Source organism: Trachemys scripta, chromosome 5, assembly GCF_013100865.1.
Source record: "Trachemys scripta elegans isolate TJP31775 chromosome 5, CAS_Tse_1.0, whole genome shotgun sequence".
Taxonomy (NCBI): domain Eukaryota; kingdom Metazoa; phylum Chordata; order Testudines; family Emydidae; genus Trachemys; species Trachemys scripta.
The window spans coordinates 105,357,322-105,380,023 of record NC_048302.1 but is presented as its reverse complement, the minus strand read 5'-3'; the positions used below and the strand labels follow the sequence as shown (position 1 = coordinate 105,380,023).

Here is a 22,702-nt window from a genome sequence, read left to right as displayed (position 1 = left end):
CCTTATTTCTTAACTCAGGTCTGTAAACAAGCCCTTTAATCTCCAGACAGAGTACACCTGTGAGGCTCACAATTTTACCAAGAATCACGAGAATTAAATTAAAAGACTCTGGTCAGTTTCACGATTGATACTCTGAACCCTATGAGCAACAGTGAAACCATCACAAACCATTTTAGTGAAAGCCATGAGCAGCAGCAAGGTCACTGGAGTTATTCACAGCAGAGCAGTGAGAAAGGACTTGAGAAACATTACTCCTACTGTATTTTTAGGTCTATCTCAATGGCAGCAAGACAGCTCAGGGGTGGGAGAAGGGTACAGTTTTGAAGAACCAACCCTTACAGTCACTCTGAGTGTTCTGAAAGGGAGGAGAGAAAGCTCCTTCCCACTTCCAGGAGTTAGGGGGAAGGGCATTTCAAATATATCAGACCCATTCTAAGAAGAGGTTAATCTGAAATAGGGAGCCCTCAAGTCAGACCTAGGGACAACAAACCAGTAAAAAGCTGAGCAGCAGATAGAGGCTATGCTTTTCACAGGGCACTGGCTCTAGACCTTGCCTGTTGGACATCCCCTCATTTGTCTTTTGTACCTCTTCCTTGTAAACATCTAATAATTTTTTTCAAGTGGTCATAGTAGATTTTGCAAAAATAAGGAAGTAAATCCACACTAGAAATGTTACAGCGGAACAGCTGCACCACTGTAGCAGAGAGACTTAGGCCACATCTACACTACAAAATTATGTCAACCTGTTATTAAATCTTTTGTGCGTGTGCCCATATGGCTTCGTGTGTTGGTAGTGCACGTCCTCACCAGAAGCGCTTGTACTGATAGTATTGTCAGCGTGGGGCATTTTGGGACAGCATTTGGAGGCCAGTAACAGTTGAGGTAAGCAACACAGTATCTACACTGACACTGCATCGACCTAATTACATCCCCTGTAACTCTATGCCGCTCACATAGGTGGTGTTACTAAATCAGCGTAGAGAGGCACTTACATCAGCAGGAGCCAAATTTAAGTGAAGACACTTCCACAGCTAGGTCAACACAAGACAGCTTATGTCAACCTAACCATGTAGCATAGACAGGGTTACCATACATCCGTATTTTCCCAGACATGTCTGGCTTTTTAGTTCTTAAATCGCCGTCCAGGAGGAATTTTTAAATATCTAAAAACGTCCGGGAAAATACAGCTGTATGGTAACCCTAGGACAGTCCAAAGTCCCGGGGGTGGCAGTGCTTCCTGGGGCAGTTCCCGGTGCCCACCCGCCAGCAGGAGCCTGCAGTGTGGATGGCCCCTAGGCACAGAGGCGGAGGGGGTCTCCGTGCGCAGCACCAGCTCCCTCCTGCCCAATCAGAGCTGCGGGAGCGGGGCTTGCAGGCGCCGGCAGAGAGCCCTCCTCCACCCCCCCGACCCGACTCTAGGAGCCAGAGGGACCTGCCGGATGCTTGCTGGGAGCCACCCCAGGTAAGCACTACCACACCTCGCCCCCCAGCAGGTCCCTCTGGCTCTTAGGGTCAGGTCAGGTCGGGGGGGCGGAGGGCTCTCTGTGCACTGCTGGCGCCTGCCAGCCCTGCTCCGCAACTCTGGCAGCTCTCATTGGCGCTTTTCCCAGCCAATGGGAGCCACGGAGCTCGCACTGGTGGCGGGCGCAGCACGTGGAGACCCCTCGGCTGCTCCTGATCCTAGGAGCCAGAGACACCTCTGGCAGGAGGGGTGAGTAGGCGAGCAGAGTGGGGTGAAGAGGCAAGTGGCAAGGGAGCCAGTGGCTGGCTAGGAGGCAAGTGGCGAGTGCCGAGCCAGCGGCGGGCAGGGGGCGACGAAGAGGTGAGTGAGCCAGCAGCGGGCAGGAGGGTGAGGAGGCGGGTGGTGAGCCAGAGGCAGGCGTGGGGGGGGGAATGTGAAAAGGTCAGCGGCGGGCAGCAGAGGTTGAAGAGGCAAGGGAGCCAGCGGCGGGTCGGCGGGCGGGTGGGGGTGAGGAGGCAAGAAGCGGCAAGCCAGCGGCAGGCAGGGGTTCTCGGGGTGGGCATGGGGGTTTCTGGCATGGGAGTGAAGAGGTGTGTGGCAGGTGGGAGGAGGCAAGCGGTGGGTGGGGGACTGAGAAGGGACGCAGCAAGCCAGCAGGTGAGGAGGGGTGCGGTGGCGGGGCCGAGCAGGGAGGGGGGCGGGCCCGGGGGCAGGGGGGGGGGCGGAGCATGGGAGGAGTGGAGATGGACTGTGGGCGGGGCCAACCCCCCATGGAGTGTCCTCTTTTTGAGTGTTCAAATATGGTAAACCTAAGCGCTAGACTAGGCCTTACTACAGCAATGGGCAAGCTTCTTCGATTGCTGTAATTAATTCACCTCTCTGAGAGGAATTCTTCGGTCGACCTACCAGTGTCTACACTGGGAATCAGACTGGTTTAACTAGGTGTCTCCAGGGAGTGAATTTTTCACATCCCGTGCGATGTAGTTAGATCAACCTAACTTTGTAGTATAGATGAATCCCTGGTAATATATGGGCCCCAGCAAAGCACTGTGCTAAGAAACAGGAAGTCAGAAACCTCTAACTTGATTGGAGAACATAGCAGCAAAGCCCAAGATACACAATGTTGGAGCCAGACAAGGTGCTGGGTGGCTATTTTGGGGGAAGATATCAATGCTCCCAGCATGCCTCTCTGCAGGAGATCTGACTAGATAAATATAATGGTTCCTTCTGGCCATAAAAATCAATTCATCTTCCCTGAGGCCCTCCATGCCCTACACAAAGGAACAGGTGAAAGGCACCAAGTACACTGACAAGATTCTTCCTATTTCCCAGTCCATCTGTGTCCACCCACACTCTGGAGTTACACTTCGCTTATAAGCTCTTTGGGGCAAGGGCCAGGAGCTTGTTCTGTGTTTGTACAGCACTTAGCACAACCCAATGGTTGGGCTCCTGTGCGCTACGGGGCAGACAAATCACAACCGCGCTGCGTGTCAGCTTATGCCACACGCGCTCTTGCCCTAAAGGGCACATGGAAGGGGGGGCAGGGATCCTCCCCCCAACCCGGGCCAGGTGGCTGAGGGTAGGGACGGGCTGCTCAGCGCCACAGCTCTAATCAGTGCGCACGAGGGAGGGTGCGCGCTGCACAACAGCTGGGGGCCGGGTGCACGCTGAGGGAGCGACCTTAGAACCCCCGGGGCAGTGGGATAGGAACGACCGTTACCTGCTCCAGCAACGCCCGCAGGCGCAGCTCATGCGCGCGCCGGCCCTGCGCCCCCTGCCGCACGTAGGCCGCGTTCACCAGCCTCTCGCTAGCGCCGAAATTCTCACCGTTCATGTCGGAAGAAGTGGGCGGAGAAACCGACAAACACGCTCAGATTCCAGACGCTCCGGCCGCCACCGCGCAGGCGCAACCCCGTGGAACAAGGGGCCGTGATATCACGTGAGGTGACACGCTCAACTCCCAGGGAATAAGCAAAAGCAGGTGCGCATGCGCGTGGACAACGTGTGATGCCGCGCGCCCTGGGGGTGGGTTGGGGTACGGCGCCCTTCTTGCGCGCGGAGTGTTCTACGCCTATGCCTCGCGGGGGCGCTGCTGCCTCCTCAGGCTGCCCGCAGCCCGCAACGGCCGCAGCGTGGAGCTGACTGCAGGCAGGTGTCTCCATGCGGAGGTGAGGCGGGCCCGGCACGCCATGCCCTGGCCTGAGTTCAGCCAGACCGACCGAGCGCACCCTGCCGCGGGGGCCAGGCTGCTCCGCCCGGGCATACTGGCCGCAGCACCACTGTAGATGAGCACCACGCAGGGCCCATCATGCTGCGTGTGAGCCTAGGGGCGGCCGCGGAGATCACGGGGCTCCGTGCCTGTGCGCTACGGCGAGTCAGCACTGGGAAGCCATGGCTGCAGGCCCGCGGGTGCACCAACGTCCAGTAACGATGGGCTCGGGAGGGACCAGTTCGGCCCTCACAGGCCGGTGTAGCGGCACAAACAGCCTGGAAATAACTCAGGCAGCGCCCTGAGGACGTGGGCTTAGTTAAGGCCTGAATAGCAGGGGCGCGCTGGGCTGTCCTGGAGTGTATTGCGGAGTTGCCGTTTTGTTAAAGCCTACCCAGGCCTGAACATTTTAGAGAGGTGAAGGGTTTTGTTAACATTGGAAAAGAACCCTTTTCTGGACAAGGGAGGAAAAGCAGAATACTGTATTCCTGTACGGACTAGAAATTAACCTTGGTCTTGAGGTTGCTCACACTTCCATAGGTACTTAACTTTAAGTTTATGATTAGTCCCAAGTTAAAAGCATGCATTTTGGGCTGCTGTATGCAGTTCTTTCACCATTATAATTATTTTGGTTAGGGATGTGCTTGTCTACTAAAATACTTACACAAGTACAACCCTTAGTGTGGACACAATTATCAAGGTGCCTTATACTAATATAGCTGTCCCCATAAGGGAATGGGAATAAACTGAACCACTATAAGCATCTTTATACTGGTATAATTACATCTGTAATAGGGGTGTTTTGCAGCTTTAGCTATACTGGTATAGTTAACGCAGTACAATTTTTGTGTGTAGACAAGCCCTAATAATTGGATTATTGAACCCCTGTGGAAGTTTGTACCTGTTTCACCACATTCACTACTAGTGCCTTTCTACAGCATTTCCAAAGTCAGTTATGTCCTTGAGACAGAAAGATTTAATGGAGAATAAAATAAATATTTAGCTTTTTTCTTTTTCTTTTTTTTTTTTTTTTAAGAAACCTAAACTGGTTTCATTAATGGAGAAAGCTGCCTAGCTATCTCAAATCCTTACACAGGAGCCTTATATTCAAGTAATTAAATTTCTTGAAACAGCATGATTTCACTCAGAACCTCTACTAGAAGATCTCACATTCATTAAAGCTTTGCCTACATTAGAAATGGTTTGCTGGTATAGTTATACCAGAACAACTATACCAGCAAACCTTCTTAGCTTATGCTGGCAAAAGAGTGCTTTTGCTGGTATAAAGCGACAGAGTCCTGTGGCACCTTATAGACTAATATTGCCATGCATCCGACGAAGTGGGTATTCATCCACGAAAGCTTATGCTCCCAATACGTCTGTTAGTCTATAAGGTGCCACAGGACTCTTTGTCGCTTTTTACAATTCCAGACTAACATGGCTACCCCTCTCATACTTTGCTGGTATAGTTTATGTGATTCCCCACCTGCCCAGCCCCCAGACATAACTATGCCAGCAAAACTTTTAAGTGCAGACCAGGCCCAGAACTCCCACTTCAGGACATTGCCAAGCAATTTACAGTATTAAATTATTTTATTGAAACCTCTTCTTAATGCACTCTAAAAACATCCAGAACTAGAGACAGCAGAACCTCTGCAGTTCTATGAGCCCACCTGAAATATTTTAGATGTGTAAAGCATGTACAAAGGCTTTGATCCAGCAACAACATATGCTTATCTTTACTTATAAGTTGAAATTTGTGGGATTGCTCACATACTTGGAAGTTAGGCATGTGTGTAAGTATTAGCAGGATTGGGGCCACAGTTTATGCAGAGAAGACTGCATTTTGCATTTTTCTGTGTGTTGCTTTAAATTTATTATTATAAAACACCTGACAGCAACAAAATAGATTTTTCACTCTGATTTCATCTGTGGGTACCTTGTAGACAGTTTTATATTTGGATTACACAAGACTTTTTATGCATTAAACATCAATTTTTTAGTATTTCAAGTATTAAAATGTATTTGTTTTATTAAATAACTGATACAATATATTTAATGTCCTATAAGTATTTACTCTCTTATAGGTCTTTCTTTTAGCTTTTTAATACATTTATCTAGAATCTGTATTAAAAGACCACCTTATTTAAGAAACCATCTTTTTATATTCTCCTGAGTGGTTCCTTATTATATGGTATATTTTGTCTGCAAAGTAAATTTAAATATAAAACTAAACACAGACAATGCATTGAAACAATGTTTAGGTTGAAGAAGCAAGCAGAAATTAGGTTAAAACTGCTAGAGTAACTTTTATTCAGCCCAGTTCTGTTTATGTGTTTAGTATCACTTCTGTAACTGGTCAGTTTAGTCTGAAGTTTATTAATCAGATTTAGCCATTTTTCAATTTGACTCTCAAGCAGATACTTTTTTTTAAATGGTTAATTATTTGAAATAATTTAGTATGAAAATATTTCAAGCTGTGGATTGCTTGTCAACTCTTTACTGTTTTCAGTATTTGACATGTGGAATTCACTGTTAGAGGTGTTTTTGTTTATTGCCTGCATTTTATAAGCAGGAGCAGTGCCTGAACAATTCATTCTGTCAGGCTGAGGTTGGAAGGACTAAAAGAGAGGAATTAGGAGAACTGGAATTTTAGGAGCAATGTATTCTGTCTCCACAAAATCTTTTCTAGTTTAGAACATTTGGTTGTTTATTTTTATACATAAGAAGTAAAGGACTGAGATTTTTTTTAAAGTAAGCTTTTAGGATAGGTTCCTGAGTTCATACTTCTGATGTTCAGTTTTGAGCAAATATAACTGGCCCCTTAAAACTTACTTTTGGAGTCTTATCTGGTTTTTCCACTTCATAGTTTTATGTTTAGATGGTTAAATAACATGGGAAACATACATAGTGACCTCTCTGACCCTACTGAATCATAGCTTTAATCAACTTGATTACTTCATCAACAAGCCTCACAAGTTGTTAATATTAAACCTATTTGAATAATTGTTGGCTCAGAGTTTACTATTAATAAATTATTATTCAGCCTGTTTAAGCATAGAAGAGCCATTCTAAAAGATTTTTTCCCTTAGAAATTAAAATATTTTGTGTTGCACCTGGAATGTGATGATGCACTGAATTAATCTTGTTTTCATACAAGGGACATTATTTATTTGTTCTTTATTTGAAAGTATCACAAGAGGGCGCCCACCTAAAGCTAAAAGCACACTGAATGTGAGCGAGCTACCATGGGGGTTTACTTCTATTTGTACTTATCTTCTTTTTATATTTCTTTTGTTCTAGGGTTCAGACACCACTGTAAGCGTAATGTACTGTAAAGTAAGAGGTATATTATAAATATCTACACAGTGAGATACACTAAAGGATTAGATTCATGTTCAAATCAATGAAAAGGATATAAAAAAAACTGAAATAATCCAGATCTTGATGACCATATAATATGCAACATTGTAAAATCAGATCCCGTATCTTTTGTCTCCATGTAATTGTTTACTGGGCATAAAGGGCCAATTCATTTGGGTTTACACTAGGGATAAACTTGGTCCATTATGCTCATCTTCAGTAGAAACAAATGAAAAGAGAAATGCAAATATGAAGAGATTCTATGAGATTACAGATGTTAATAGCTATATAAGCAAATGATACATGAGGGGGCTCCAAAATCCCATATCCAGCAGTTAAATTGTGATAAAATAGACCAGTCAGGTATTTGACTGGTTATTTTATCAGTCCCTGAAAAAAGTAACTTTCTTTAGGTTTTTCAGGTAGCATATTGAAAAACCCTTACAGTTCCATAAAATGACTCATTTCCCACCATGCATAGCCTTCATTTTAGTTGAACAGAGAATTGACTTGCTCATGATGTGCTAATGAGGAGAGAACAGTTTGGGATTCAGGAATAAAGCAAAATAGTGGAATGTTTCTGTTAAAATGGTCAGCAATTAAATACGTGTTTGTGATACTGCCATATTTAGGTTTTGAAGTTAATAATCCTTGAAGATTAAGAGAACAGTTCACACTTCTTAGAAGTATTGTCTCAGACTGTGTACAAATTGATATCTGACAATATCAGTTACAATCAATTTATGTATTCAACATTTTCTTCCCCCAACATGAGAGTTACAAACTTTAAAAAAATAAAACTTAGATTCTAGGGTGTCATTGTGCAGCAAGAGGTCCCGTGCTGTAACAATTTCATATATAAATTTCACAAAATGCAGCCAGACCAGGACTGTAGATTGCTTCGGATCGTCCTGAATGTATGTGTATGGGGTGGGCGATAATCTAGTGTTACCGGAGCTGGTGCATTGGCCCCAAAATTCACTTTCAAAGCAAGAGAATAAAAGATGATACGTGTGTAAAGAAAGATATTGTCAACTCAAGTTTCCCAACGGGGAACAGAGCGGAGAAGCCGTGTGTGGGTCTGTGCCTGTGTGTTCGTGCAGCCCCCTTGGGAGCGCAGGTCTCCCTGCTGAAGTGTGTGCGCGCGGGGGTGGGTGTTTGAAGAGTCTCTCTCCTAGGTAGGCGGGGAGGACAAGCGTGGGAGGGCTCAGCGGCCGTCTTTCCCTGCTGTATCCTTTGTTCTTGTAGCTGGCCCTTTAAGGGCTGGCGAGGTATTTTACGTCCCTCTGCTATAGTGCGCATGTGCAGTGAGATCTGCTGAGAGGTGGCGCCGCGGAGCTTCTCAGGCCGAGTCTCGGCTGCTGCCTGCGCGATGCGTCCACCTGGCGGCGTGTGAGCCCCCCGGGCTGCTCGCAGGATCTTGCCCAGCCCGCCGCACACGCTAATGGCGGAGCCGGGCCCTGAGGAGCCAGACGAGCGGCTGCTGCTGCTCTCGGAGCCGGCGCTGCAGGACAGCCCCCCCGCGCGAGGGCTCCACGGGAAGGCAGCTCCCGGCGGGGCCGTGAGGCTCGGCGGGGCCCCGGGGCTGGAGGAGGACGGGGACATAGACACGGACCCCGAGGAGGATGGTGAGGAAGAGCCGCTGCTAGGAGCGTCTGCCACCCGCCGGAGCCGGAGAGCCGGTGCCTCCTGGGACAGGGAGACTCGCATCGCCGCAGGTACAGGGGAGCCCTGTCCACAGGCTCTCCCCACCGGGGGGACTGCTCCTCTCCCCCGGTTTCCGGGCGCTCCCCTCGGCTTTTACTCTTTGTTCCCTCAGGGAACGCGGGGATTCCTCACCACCACTCCTCAGGTCATGTCTTGTCTTTGGTTTGTTGATCTCTTGACTCAGCGTTTATCCAGTTCCCTTTCTCTTCCCTTTCCTTTCCGAGGTGCTGCTGGCTAGTTAGGGTAGGAGACGAAAAGGGGGGATGCTTCCTCACATTCTTCATGTACATACAGCCTGTCCCCACACCATGTAAAACGACGGTTTACCCTTCTTCCTCTTGCTTGCATGCTGTGGAATACGATTTACATAGTTGAAATACATCTTTTTAAAAGAAGTGAGCCAGGGACAAAACATCAGGAGCTGTTACTGGAACAAGATCAAAGTTATAATTGTTATGCAATTTGAGAGAGCTTACCTGAAGAGGGAGGAGATGGGGTGTAGTATGAGATCATTGTAATGCTATTTTTGCCGCTTGCAAGAGCTGCCTAGCTGAAGGCCTCTGTTTGCTCAGGGAATGGCTACAGTATAATGTTGCAAAGATGATGGGGTCATGAGGAGGACTCGGGGGGATCCTTGCCTGCAGAGATGCTTACGGCCCCCATTGGGCCACGCAGCAAACCGTGACCTACCCTGTAGGTGAGCAAAGAGTCACGGAAGCTGCGGACCCGCTGGTAGCTTGCAAGCGGCCTGCTTCCCAGTCCTTTTACCCTCCTCCAAAAGGGCCCTCACAGCCCAGGGGACAGTATAGGTAGGCAGTGACAGTTCTTTCCCTGCTAGTTTGTTTGGAAGGATACCTCTGTAGATGAGAGGGTAATTGAGTCTCTATACCCAATACTTCCTTGAAAATGCCAGCAAGGTTCCATCTCAGGAGACACCACCAATTTACATCATGTAATGTGTGGGTCAGTTGTTATATAAAATCTACTTTCAGTCACTGTTAGGCTAAAACGGTGGGAGAGTATATTGCAATGTAATAATTTTGGGGACCACCATCCTCTAAACAGTGCTTTAAGGAAGGCTGCTACTGTAAATTAACTTAAAAATCAAATTCCTTATCTCTCTATGCAAGGCCCTATGTGAGGTCACTTGCATCTATATATCCAGTTTCATGTATTTTTGCTTCCTGTTTTCCTCTCAGTTCTCTCACTTAACAGCTCTTGTCATCTTTTTCAAGTTCTGGCTTCACACCTGTAGTCATGCTGCATCTATTGTTTGGAACAGTCTATCATTCCTGACAACTTGTTAAAGCTTTCTCATTTTTCTCCTTCAGACTTGCTTGTTCAAGGACTATGCAATTTCCTTTTCTTGTGAATAATATTTATTCACTTTCCATTATGTGAAAAGTGATCCAGTACTTGTTTTTATGACCTATTATAGAACTGGAAAGCTTTGTATTAGTGTGTCAGGTGTGTAAATTTCTGGCAATATGAAATTGACTTTTAGTAACTGCTTTCTTGTCTTTGAAACCCAGTATTCAAGGGAAAAGTGTCTAAATTTGAAAGTAAGTGAGTCTGTTGGTGTAATTCCAAATGCAAAAGTGCCAAAAAGAGGGTTGTAGCAAGAAAGTAATAATAACTAACAAATAGTTAGTTGCCTTTCTTAGGACTTTATACCTCTCTTCAAGCCTCTCCGGGTCAGTAAAGGAGTGTAAACCTATGGCCTTGTCTAAACTGCTTTGCTGCTCTGGTCAAGTGAAAAAATTCTCTTAGCTATACCAGCAAACTTTGCTAGTAGGGACGCAGCTTAAAGCTGTAAAATAGTCCTTTTGTCAGTTTATCTTATAACAGTTCCCCAAATGAAATAAACTATATCATGAAAAAAGTCATTTTAACCTGCACAACTGCATCTTCACTCCAGCTATTGCTGGCATAGCCATGTCAATTTTTTGGACAGGAGAGGGGGAATGATAGGATTTTTTTTTTTCATATTTCTGACTGCCGTAACTATTCTGGCAAAACTTTTAACTGTAAACCAGGCCTAAGATTTAAAGAAGCTATGTTAAAATGTATTAGCTCATGTGTTCTGACATAACTCCAACCTGGGCTGTCTCTCTCAGTGCTATGCCAGTGACAGGTAGCCAACCCTTCCAGGTGCTGTGATCATTCAGCCATCAGCATGTGGAGCCCCACACCCACCTAAATAGCATGAGTCAGTCACAAATTATACAGAGATCGGCACCAGCCAATCACCCCAGCCTTGCACCCCAGCCTTGCACCCCAGCAATATAGTGTCTTACACGTGCAAGACTTGGACAGTGCAAGCTCATTAGTTTTCCACTTTTACAAAGGGTAGTGGATATGCAATTACCCTAGTTAACCTGAGCTGAGATTCCCCAAGCACTTCAACCAAAACCACAGTTTTAGATAAAATATGAAACAGATTTATTAACTATAGAAAGATTTTTAAGTGATTATAAGTGGCAAGCATAGAGATCAACGTTGGTTACATAAGAAATAATAATCTTGCAGTCTAAATTCTACAGTCTAAGTAAGGTTTCAGAGTAGCAGCCGTGTTAGTCTGTATCCACAAAAAGAACAGGAGTACTAGTGGCACCTTAGAGACTAACAAATTTATTTGAGCATAAGCTTTCGTGGGCTACAGCCCACTTCATCAGATGCATAGAATAGAACATATAGTAAGAAGATATATATACATACACTTCAACCTCTCTGGTAACAGACTTAAAGATGGCAATTTTGCAACAGAAAAGCTTCAAAAACAGACTCCAATGAGAAACTGCTGAACTTGAATTAATATGCAAACTAGATACCATTAATTTGGGTTTGAATAGAGACTGGGAGTGGCTGGGTCATTACACATATTGAATCTATTTCCCCATGTTAAGTATCCTCACACCTTCTTGTCAACTGTCTAAAATGGGCCATCTTGATTATCACTACAAACGTTTTTTTTCTCCTGCTGATAATAGCTCATCTTAATTAATTAGCCTCTTACAGTTAGTATGACTACTTCCACTTTTTCATGTTCTCTCTATGTATGTATATCTTCTTATGATATGTTCCATTCTATGCTGATGAAATGGGCTGTAGCCCATGAAAGCTTATGCCCAAATAAATTTGTTAGTCTCTAAGGTGCCACAAGTACTCCTGTTCTTTTAATCTAAGTAAGGTTTGAATCAAACAGTCTCTCACCCCACTGGATGTTTCAGGCAATTTACACAGGCTGGATCCCCTTCCCAACCTGGAACCAGTTTCCCCAGTTCAAAGTTTTATCTTCCAAACAATTTCCAGGTTTTGAGATGGGGGATGGAGAGAGGCCAAGAGATGATTTCACTGTCTCTCTTTTATACCTTTTCCTAGCTATTAGTAGGATCCTTGCTGTGAGGTCTGGTTTAGTTAGCCCTCATTGCATACTTGCCCTCTCTGAGTCTCTGGGATAGTGGATTCTTCTTGATGGGCAATCAACACCAGGCTGGTCTTGATGTAACTCCCTCTCGTCAGTTACTCCTTTGTTGCCACTAAAAGGCTAGCTGTGGGCATTTCCAACTTCACACTACATTTTGGTAACAAACTTATAGCAACACATCATAATTTCACATACAATGATAGTAAAATTCAACAGATCAAGACAGATTTTAAAATGATACTTCACAAGGCACGCATTGTACAAAACATATAATCATATGACTGTGGTGAATATGGAGGTTCCAGTATTTTAAGATACAGACTGTCACAACAACACTCAACCGCACAGATTTTTATCACTAAGGAGGATCTGAGAGAATAATATATGACAGATGATAGTCATGCTGCTTAATGCACTACTGGAAAGAGCTCAGATATGGTGGTGGGCACAGTGTAAGAACCTATAAAGAATAGAATAGGGGGAGTCCCAGTTTTAACTCATAGAATATCAGGGTTGGAAGGGACCTCAGGAGTTCATCTAGTCCAACCCCCTGCTCAAAGCAGGACCAGTCCCTAGACAGATTTTTGCCCTAGATCCCTAAATGGCCCCCTCAAGGATTGAACTCAAAACGCTGGGGTTAGCAGGCCAATGCTCAAACCACTGAGCTATTCCTTCCTGCCTCCCGCCCACCTGCAATCAGTTTGGCATGTATTAAAGTATTTGCTGCTTTCTGTCTTACACCTTTAAAATGTGTTATGTTAGCTAACATGGTTTTAATATTGCACATTTAAATCCAAGTCTAGACAAAGCCTAAGCAAGTGAAGTTGATTTACGTAAAAGCTGAGGGTGCTCAGAAGACATGAGTTATATTATCTAGGCTCTCATTTGAATTTTAAGCTGTTTAGTGATCTGATTCTGTAGTTAGATGTGGGCAGACCCTTGTTCCAGCATAGAGCCCTACTGAAGTGAAGTGTATACAAGCTGAAAGGGGATCTGTGTAGTTTCAGGGATCTGTCTGCCCAGATTTGATTGCAGTATTGGGGACTACATCAAAAATGGTTGATGATAGTGTATCTGTTGCAAAATTGCCACCTTTGTCTGTTACTAGTCAATCCCCCCACAAACAAAAACTTAGTTAAGAAAAGTTAGCATTGTTTAAAGGGAACCCTATCCACAACCCCTTAAAAGCAAAAAAATGTCCCGTAAAGGTATCCTTTGGCATACTTTAGCCCCCAAACATCATATTCACACCATTTTCACTGACACTCTGATCTTCTATAAAGGTCCCATACACTTTAAATATGTATGATTTCTCATACCACCTTAATCACTACAGTATCTGAGCAACTTCCATAAGCACAAAAGTGAGTGTCCTTGAGCTTGCTTCCCCTTCCCTCATGTCAGGCAGTTAGGCTAGGTCCATACTACCCGCCTGAATCGGCGGGTAGAAATCGACCTCTCAGGGATCGATTTATTGCGTCCCGTTGGGACGCGACAATCGATCCCCAAATCGGCGCTCTTACTCCACCAGCAGAGGTGGTAGTAAGCTCTGCCGACAGAAAGCCGCAGAAGTCGATTTTGCCGCCGTCCTCACAACGGGGTAAGTCGGCTGCGATACGTCGAATTCAGCTACGCTATTCACGTAGCTGAATTTGCGTATCTTAAATCGACTCCTCGCTGTAGTGTAGATGTACCCAAAGTAGAGCTTAATCCACTTAACAGGAACAAGACACTTATTCTGGAATAAGTGTCCACATATGGAGTTATTCAGGAGCAGCTTGTATAACTCCATGGATAGACCAGCCTTAACTTTTGCATCAGAATCCCTAAAATATCTTCTCTAGCTATAAGAACTTTGCATATGTAAAATATAGTCCAAAAAATTAAAAAAAAAAATGTGGGGAACTTGTCAGATACTTCAGATTTCAGAGCTCTTGATAAAAACAGATTTCAAAATGTGTCAATTGCAATAGAAGTGCTACATCATGGAAACTGTTTTCATAGTACTTTGATTTTTTTTTCACACTTGTACAGAGCTGTAATTTCTATGTTCATTGGCATGCAAAAAACCCTCTGGTGATTAGTTAATTTGAATACTTTAAAGTTTGGATGTTAACAAGCATTTCAGAACTTAAACTGGATGTTAATGCTAGTTGCAAATGATCTGCTTAATGGATAGCTATTTGTTGGTTGTTTGTGGCAAAGGATTTGAAAATATAAAAAACAAGTACATTAAGCAAAGCTGTTAAATGGACTATATCCTTGAATATTTAGTGCTGCTTGAAATACTTTACTCATCTAGCTTTCTTTACAAGGCCAACTTACGTATGTGGACAGATGTTAGTAAAAATGATCAATAAAAGCTTTTTAGTCCACTCATCTGAACTTCCCTCCTTGGAAACAAAGTCTATAAGAACAAAAGAAATACGAGTTGTTTACATGATTAAATTAAATTTTATTAATATTCCCTTGTATTTATTCTGTATTAAAGTTGATGATAAACATTTTTACAATATTGAGCTCAGATAAGTTGACACAAACTAGGTTTAATGCTTAACTTTTTTAAACAATAGATACTTTGTAGGCACTTGGTGAAATCAATAGCAAAACTCCACTGACATCCATGAGGCCGCATTTCACCCTTGGTTTTCAGTGATTGCTAGTGTCTTTTTCTAACTAAAGGAGGAAAAATTAGTATAATTTTTTTCTAATTGCCATCTATTGTGTAAACAATGTCTAATATAGTTCAATAGCATTTAGAGGAATAACTCTTTGTTTTTTAGGAACCGTGGGAAGTACTGCAGAGATGAACTTATTTTTGGATGATCCAGAATTTGCAGAAATTGTGCTGAGAACAGAACAAGCTATAGAGTGTGGAGTCTTTCCAGAAAGAATTTCCCAAGGATCTAGTGGGAGCTATTTTGTCAAGGATCCAAAGGGGGTGAGCGCATTATTCGCTAATCAGACATAGTAAACACAAATCATTTTATTTGAAAAGGTAGAAGAAACCGACATTCTCTATGACTGTTAACCAAAGCAAGTGTCTCCCTTGATTAAATGGTGTGATGTTAGTTTAGTTTACTTTGGTGCATTAAAAGCACGGCTGTGAAAATCAATTTGATCAGGTAGTTTGCCTCATTAGCACATCTTGCAAAACAAGATAATCTGAAAATAATTCTAATTCCTGTGTAGTGGAATTTATTCAGGCACTCTTGAATGGCTGATGCTTAATCAAAATATATGGGGAATGGGATCTCTGTTACTATTTGAAAATAGGTCAAGGATTCTTCTTATTTTGTGTAAAATTCTGATATTCTTTACTTTCTATCTTAAAAGGACACCATAAACTTCAAGAACTCGAATGTTTTGAAGTTTTGATAGTGCACTATTTCAAATAGCTTTACAGAGGTCTTAAAAATTTCTCTTTTAAATATCTTTTAATAAGGATTTTTCTGCTTCCCTGCTCATGTTTTGAGTCTCTTCTGCTTCTTAAATTTCAGCTTCAGTTTTTCCTCTCTTGTTAAATTAAAATGATCTGGAGAAATGGTCTGAAGTAAATAGGGTGAAATTCAATCAGAACAAGTGCAAAATACTCCACTGAGGAAGGGACAATGAATTGCATACATACAAAATGGGAAATGACTGGATAGAAAGAAGTACTGTGGAAAGAGACACTATATAACCCCCAGGTATCACAAGCTAAATATGAGTCAACAGTGTAACACTGTTGCAAAAAAAGCTAACATTCTGGGATGTATTAGCAGGAATGTTGTAAGCAAACATGAGAAGTTAGTGCTCAGGAAAGTGATGAGTATGTGATGATTTGAGACAGGGAAGTAGGACTTAGGCTTCTGAGTGACTTAACTGCTTTTGAAAATGTTATCCAAAGGTCTTATTCTGTTCTTGTGACTGGTTCTAACCCCTAGTGTGTACCAAAAAGAGAGGCTCTGGTTTGCAAGTTGACTTCACATCACCAGCTGGCTTTGAGGGAACTTAATCACCCCTATCTGAAGTTCTCAGCACTTCCAAAAGCCAAAGGGATGTTTCAGCAAGCACCAAAAAGCAAAGGATTTTTGGAAGATTCTAGCTGCTTAGCTGGCCAGCCTTTACCAGTAGTCTGCAAAGACCTTCCTGTTCGAGGCAGATTTAGGAACCTATTACTCTTGAATACCGGTGGTCACCTTGGGCATATGGGTCTTGAGCGTTGTACAGTGTAGGTACAGCATCAGGTTTTCAGCCAACTTTCCAGATGGTTGTCCTGTATCCCAAAAGAATGATCCTTGTTCTCAGGTTTGTATGGGGATTGACCATTTTGAAAAACTTCATTAAAAATCCCTGCCTGGGATATTAATGTGTTTATGAAAAAGTGGATGCAACCTCCTTTTGAAGCACTCATTTCCTGTGATCTTAAGTTTCTTACGTAGAAGGTTGCTTTCGTGATCACGGTGATTTCAGGTTACAGGGTGAGTGAACTCTTCAAGCTGTCTTGACCAACCCATCTTATTCCAGATTTTATGAGGATAAGGTGGTGCTGCGGACTCGTTCTAAATTCCTCTCTAAGGTGGTACCAGAGTTCCACCTTAATGAGTTTATAAACCTGACAACATTTTTACCCTTGCCACGTGCCCATAGCACTGAAGTTTTTCTCCAGTTGTTTGATAAAAGATTTTTGGGTTTCTATCTGGGGTGTCTGTCCTCATCTTCAAGGTGCTCGATGGCCTGGGCTCAAGATTTCTAAAAGATCGCCTCCAGGATGAGGGCAGTGGTTGACAACTCCACTTCTCAGCCACAGTAGAACTTCCCACCACAAAGGTAAGTAAAGTTCGTTAATGCAGGAGACACAGCTGCCTCAGAGATTTGTCTGAGACTAGAATGAATTCCCCCAAGAACTAAGGACCATCACAAACCTCACCACCTTCCATTCCTAGTGAAATGTGCATTTTTTTCAACCTCATGTTATCTAATATAAACAGCTAGTAGTGTGTGCATATTTTTTTTAAAGACCTATTAAAACAAAAACCACTCTGCACACAAATCCCCCACCAACCTTCAATGCGGAGAGGAGGATGAGAAAATGGACCACACATGACAGATGTTAGTCATGTCACTTATTGCCCTTCTGGAAGATATTCAGTTACTGTGGTGAAGGGGGTGGTATAAGAACTTTTCTAGAAAAGAGCTTGGTGTGGACTGATGCATTTAGAAAATCCATCCAACTTCTGACACCAGTCTGCTGGACAGTGCTATTACCAAGGCGACCATGCCTTAAATAGCTATTTGATTGCATTTCAAATTGCTGTGATTTGGCTGGTCATGAATCAAAACAATTATTTTGGATGGCTTTTATTTTCAGTTGGGTTTGCATAGGTGGTTTTTTTGGGGGGGGGGGGGGGGTTGAGCGGGGCGGGGAGAATCATTCTACAGGCTAAGTATTGTGCCTGAGTTGAAGTACCTGTCCTTTTATATGCCAAATATTCACTCCTTATTTATACACAACTGCCTTGTTGCTAGTGCATGATGGAGCTTTTTACTCCTATATTCTTGGAACAGCTCTTAATCTTTTTTTGGATTTTGGAGAGGTCATCATGCATAGATGATCTCATTAGAGAAAGGGAAATTATTTACTAATTTTGCTCCTATGAAAAGATCAACTTGTAGGATTCTTGCTTGTCCACCCATCTTTCCTCAGAGTTTGGAGGTTGCTAGTTTTGGATGCATCTTTTTCTTGTGCACTCTTATTCTAATTATCTTGAATTGGCTTTTCTTTCTGTGATGTATGCAGTGGTGTTGTAGCTGTGCTTATCCCAGGATAGTAGAGATACAAGGCGGGTAAAATAATATCTTTATTGGACCAACTTCTGTTAGTTAGAGAGACAAGCTTTCGAGCTTACACAGAGCTCTTCAGGTCTGAAGAAGAGTTCTTTGTAAGCTCGAAAGCTTCTCTTTCTCACCAACAGAAGTTGGTCCTATAAAGATATTACTTCCCCAACCTTGTCTTTCTGTGATATGTCACTTCCTGCAGTTGAATTAAGATACTAGAACTTTTGGAACACACTACTTCTTGTAGTGGTGTGCTACAATCACTAGGAAGTCTGACTCATGCTCTACCCCACTGCCCTCAAAAGTGAAAAAACTAACAAACAAAACCCCACACACCTTGTGAGGGGAGTTCCATCACGCTCACAGGAAAGAGCTAAGACTCACAAACAGAAATCATAATCCAAGTCAGATCTTGGATAAAAAGCTCTTCAGAGAAGGGGCGGTTTTTTTGTTTTGTTTATACAACACCTAGCACAATTGGGCCCTGATCCATGATTGGGGCCAGTCAGTGCTATGGCACTATAAACTGATATTCTCTGTTGAAATCATGACACACACAAACACCCATGAATTCCAGCAGTCCTGTATATGTGTAACAATGCCTAATGCCTCAAGTCTCAACTGTCCAAATGCCTATGATAGCCTTGGCTATCTTCTTTGTGGGACTTTTTTGGGAGGAGCGCTTTATTTTTCTGTTTGTTTCTTAGTGCTGAAGCTATTACTTATATTTCCACTCAGCATCATTTAAGGTCAGAGTTCAGTTTTCTTTCCCTCCTGTGTTCCTGACAGTGATTGTCTCCAAAGAGTCATTTCCTCATACTTTTATATGTATGGAGGAAACAGTCATAAAATATTAAAATATGCTTGGACTTAATATTTATAAAAATATTTATAGGTAGGCAAGAGCTTTATTTCAAAATATGAAAGTATTGGCTAGGGTGTCACAAGAAGATTTATTACATTTGATTTACAGCTTTGCCTCATTGTCCCAGCAGTCTCTGTGCTTGTCTGTCCAGGGTTCTGTCCAGGTCCATCATGTCTGTTGCTGTGCTTCCTGGACTCCACAGACACTCCTTTGTCAACCATCCAATAGGGATGTAAATAGTGGTTAAAAAAAGTAATTGTTTAACTTGTTGAAATTCAATCGGTTTAATGGGGAACTAAGAGTGTGGGGGTGCTGCCTCCCGCCCCACCCACTGGCCGCACGCTTATTGGTTAACCGGTTAAACTTACATCCCTACCATCCAAGCCCCCTTTTTTTAGGCTGGCTTTTAAATCCTTTTTCAGCTTGACATTTCAGTGTTGCATCATCTCACACCAAACCAGTTTTCTGATGTGTTTTCTCCCATTCCCCTGTGGGTAGGGAAAAGAAGTCCTCTATCCCTTGTGTTGGGAAATAGGTAGTCAGAGTATTTTATTTCTTCGCTCTGTTTTAAAGTATTTAACATCCCTATGATTGTATCATTGTCTTGATTACCTATATTCTGGGAAAACAGGTTAACTGAAAGTGTGGATTTTTGCCTCCCTCTCCTTAGTTCTTTTATTTGATGCCAACAGAAGTGAAACGATAAACTGCCATGCTCTTAGTTCATTGTGTATTAAAATACCTATGGGTAATGAACATAAGAATGGCCATACAGGGTCAGACCAAAGGTTCATCTAGCCCAGTATCCTATCATCCAACCGTGGCCAATGCCAGGTGCCCCAGAATGAATGAACAGAACAGGTAATCATCAAGTGATCCATCCCCTGTCACCCATTCCCATCTTCTGGCAAACAGAGGTAGGGACACCATCCCTGCCCATCAGTGGTAAAGGAAACTTAACCAAAAAAAAAGCTAATAAAATCTAAATTCAAATATAATATTGCAAAAGTAATTGAGCTGCAGTTTAAAATATTTTATTAAGAGCTAATCCCCCCAATGTGCATTGCATTTTACAGAACTTAGAAGATATTATCGTTGCTCCAAGGACTAACTGTCCTGAAGTCTTGGAAGTGTAGGATACACAAAACCATTAGGTAACTTGTGGAGTCAGTCAGGAGACTCGTGTAGACTTCAAATCCTGCTATGGAGACTTACTCAAACACACAGCTGTGTGGCTCTGTAACTCCTCTTCATTAAAAGGCTCTGCACAATTGTGCTGCCTAACAGTTTTGAACCTGTAGAGCTCAGCAAGATCATTGCTTCAGTCAAACTTTGGAGGCCATATCTGGGATTGGATAATCTACGTTTGACAATACAGAGAAAATACATCAAGGTCCAGTCAACTGGTGGAATGGGTGGGACTCCTTTAATGTGGCACATGTATTGCTTCCTTGGTAGGTTAAAATTGTAATTCAAGGAGGAATGAGACTGATTATAGGGTTAGCAGACTGCATATACTACTGTATCTACCAACTCATCACTGGGAAATGAAGAAGTCACAAGTATTGTAGACCCTTCAGATAAATGTATTGTGCTTTGATTGCTTTGGGTAGCAGCAACTAAACTACTTGTTAGTGTTTCCTCCAAGCTTCTGACTTAGGACTTGTGACTAACAAAATAAACTCAATAAATCCAGTGTTCAAAATGTTATGGAACTAAAAAAGCAAAGCAATATATCATTGTTTAAATAGAAACATTCCTCTAGTGATTGCAAAACAAATATTTCAGTATTGTACAAGTACAGTGAAAAGCATCAGACTAGTAAAGCATGCACCATTAAAGCAAGTGATGATCCTCTATTTCTAGAAAGTGCACAAACATAGGTGTTCAAGCAGTGCTTCCTCATTTCAGTTCAAGTATATTAAGTTGTCTTGGCTCCATCCATGCTAAAAGTTAAACTGGTTACAAAAACATGGTTGTGACACACTCATCTGACTCACAACAAATGTGGTTTGAGTTGTCTTTCTGCCTTGCAACTAGAGCTGACCCATATTTGTGTGTGTCCATCCAGCATCTCCTTACCGTTCTGGGAAAATGTGGGCAACTGTCACTACTACCCCAATAGAATGTATGTGCCTAGTGGGCTTGCACAGAGTGGCATCAGCTGCTTGTGAGGGAAGTGCATTTTGGATATCCTCTGTAATAGGAGGAAGAGGGATTGGAGAAATAGAAATGATACAAAGAAATGGTAGGTTGAAACTCTTTCAGGGAGAAATCCGTGCACCAAAGTAGAACTTCGATGGAGTGAAATGCTGTAGCATGTTCACTGTGTATTAAACTTATCATTTATGGCAACTAACTTTGTTTTGAGCAAACGGTGTCACTAATTGGTTATAAAAGTAGCTAAAAATTCAAGTGCGGGCAGAATCTTTCTGAGTGTTTTGATGAAAATGTGTGACATGGCTAGTTGGACCGACCTGTTCTTTTCAGCTTTGCAATTCGATTTTTCATGAATCACCTTTTATAGATATTGATCATTATTACATTAAAATTCTGAGAATACTTATTTACTGATGACTGCTTAATTTAAGGCATTCATTTATAATAAACAGAAAAAAATAGCATAAGTAAAATTTAAATGGTATTTTTCTACATGCAGAAATGATAAAAACGAGATTAAAATTTGTATTGTGATTTCATGATGAATGCTTGGTAGTCAGGATAGCTTCATTATGTAAATACACGGAGGCCTTCAAAATTGTTCAGACAAGAATGATCTATTATAGGAAACATTTTATGGGAAGCTTTGACTAATCTATACGCTATCAGGTTAGCAGTCAGTGTTCTGCTGTTGTCCATGAGTACATAGAATTAAAATGTGAAGTCTGGTTTCATATGGTTCCCTTACTGTTTGATTATTTATTATTATATTACCATAGGGCTTGTCAGTCATCGTTTTGCTCTTTCTGCATCTGAATTAGCTAATGCAAGTCATAATTAAAGTTGTTTAAACTGTGGCATTATTTATTTAGAACTAGAAATGTTCAGTCCTCTAGTCAAGCAATTACCCTTTATTTTTATTCTTTCTTTTTAAAGATAAGTAATGCAAACTATTTTATTAAATCATTCATAAAAAGATGGTAGATTAGAACATTTAAATTGTTTGCTTTAATACTAACTTTACAGCTGTTCTTTGATACTTAGAAAAAACTACTTATGAATATCAATACATGATGAATTAAAGCAGCGATCCCCAAACTGGGGCGCACCCCCCACATTCTGGAGGGCATGGAGGAATGTTCGGGAGTGCGGCAGGACCTGGGCCAGCCCCAATGGGTGGCAGGGAGAGAGCGCCACCCAGCCCTGCTCTTCCCCCATCCCCACTCCCGCATGCAACCCTGCCCCAGCTGTGGCTCCTGGCTGTGGGCCGGCTCTGCCCCCAGGCGCATCTCTGGCTTCCAGCTGTGGCCCGGCTCCAGCCACAGCTCTGGCCCCAACTGCGGCCCCACTTCAGGTCCTGGCTCCCAACTGTGATTTTGGGGAGGGGGGGGGGAGTTACGTTAGAGCTAAGATGACGTGAAAAAGTCTTAAAAAGTTTGGGGACTACTGAGTTAAAGGATTAAAAATGTCAATAAAATGGAAACCACCATATTTTTCTGACTGTCAGATCTATTTTTTTTTTTTTTTTTGTATAGATAAATATCCTTCCAAAGGGAATTTTTGTATTAGTGATTTTTGGGCAAGGCTACGTACAGCTGTTAAAAAAGAAAACAAAACTCAACTGTTTGGTTTAAAAAAAAAATGCTATACTGTGGGGAATTAGTGTTATATTGTCCATAGTAATATGGG

The 22,702-nt window shown here is 42.8% G+C and overlaps 2 protein-coding genes across 5 annotated transcripts in view; one reads left to right on the top strand and one right to left on the bottom strand.

Moving 5' to 3' along the window:
- Positions 1-3,377, bottom strand: part of SEPSECS (Sep (O-phosphoserine) tRNA:Sec (selenocysteine) tRNA synthase) — a 48,565-nt gene extending 45,188 nt beyond the window's left edge. The window contains exon 1 of one of the 2 annotated variants that reach the window (XM_034772641.1): positions 3,290-3,377. Coding sequence is in view for 1 of the 2 variants with exons in the window: in XM_034772640.1 (XP_034628531.1) it covers positions 3,183-3,296 (114 nt within the window). In the remaining variant the exon portion in view is untranslated. Of the gene's footprint in view, positions 1-3,182 lie in introns of both variants that reach the window. The other variant, XM_034772640.1, reaches the window with a different exon arrangement.
- Positions 3,322-22,702, top strand: part of PI4K2B (phosphatidylinositol 4-kinase type 2 beta) — a 39,495-nt gene continuing 20,114 nt past the window's right edge. Inside the window, exons 1-2 of one of the 3 annotated variants that reach the window (XM_034772644.1) lie at positions 3,322-3,443; positions 14,952-15,109. In XM_034772644.1, the coding sequence (XP_034628535.1) occupies positions 14,975-15,109 (135 nt within the window). In that variant the 5' untranslated portion in view covers positions 3,322-3,443; positions 14,952-14,974. Of the gene's footprint in view, positions 3,444-3,528; positions 3,631-8,325; positions 8,753-14,951; positions 15,110-22,702 lie in introns of those variants that run through there. The other 2 variants (XM_034772645.1, XM_034772642.1) reach the window with 2 other exon arrangements.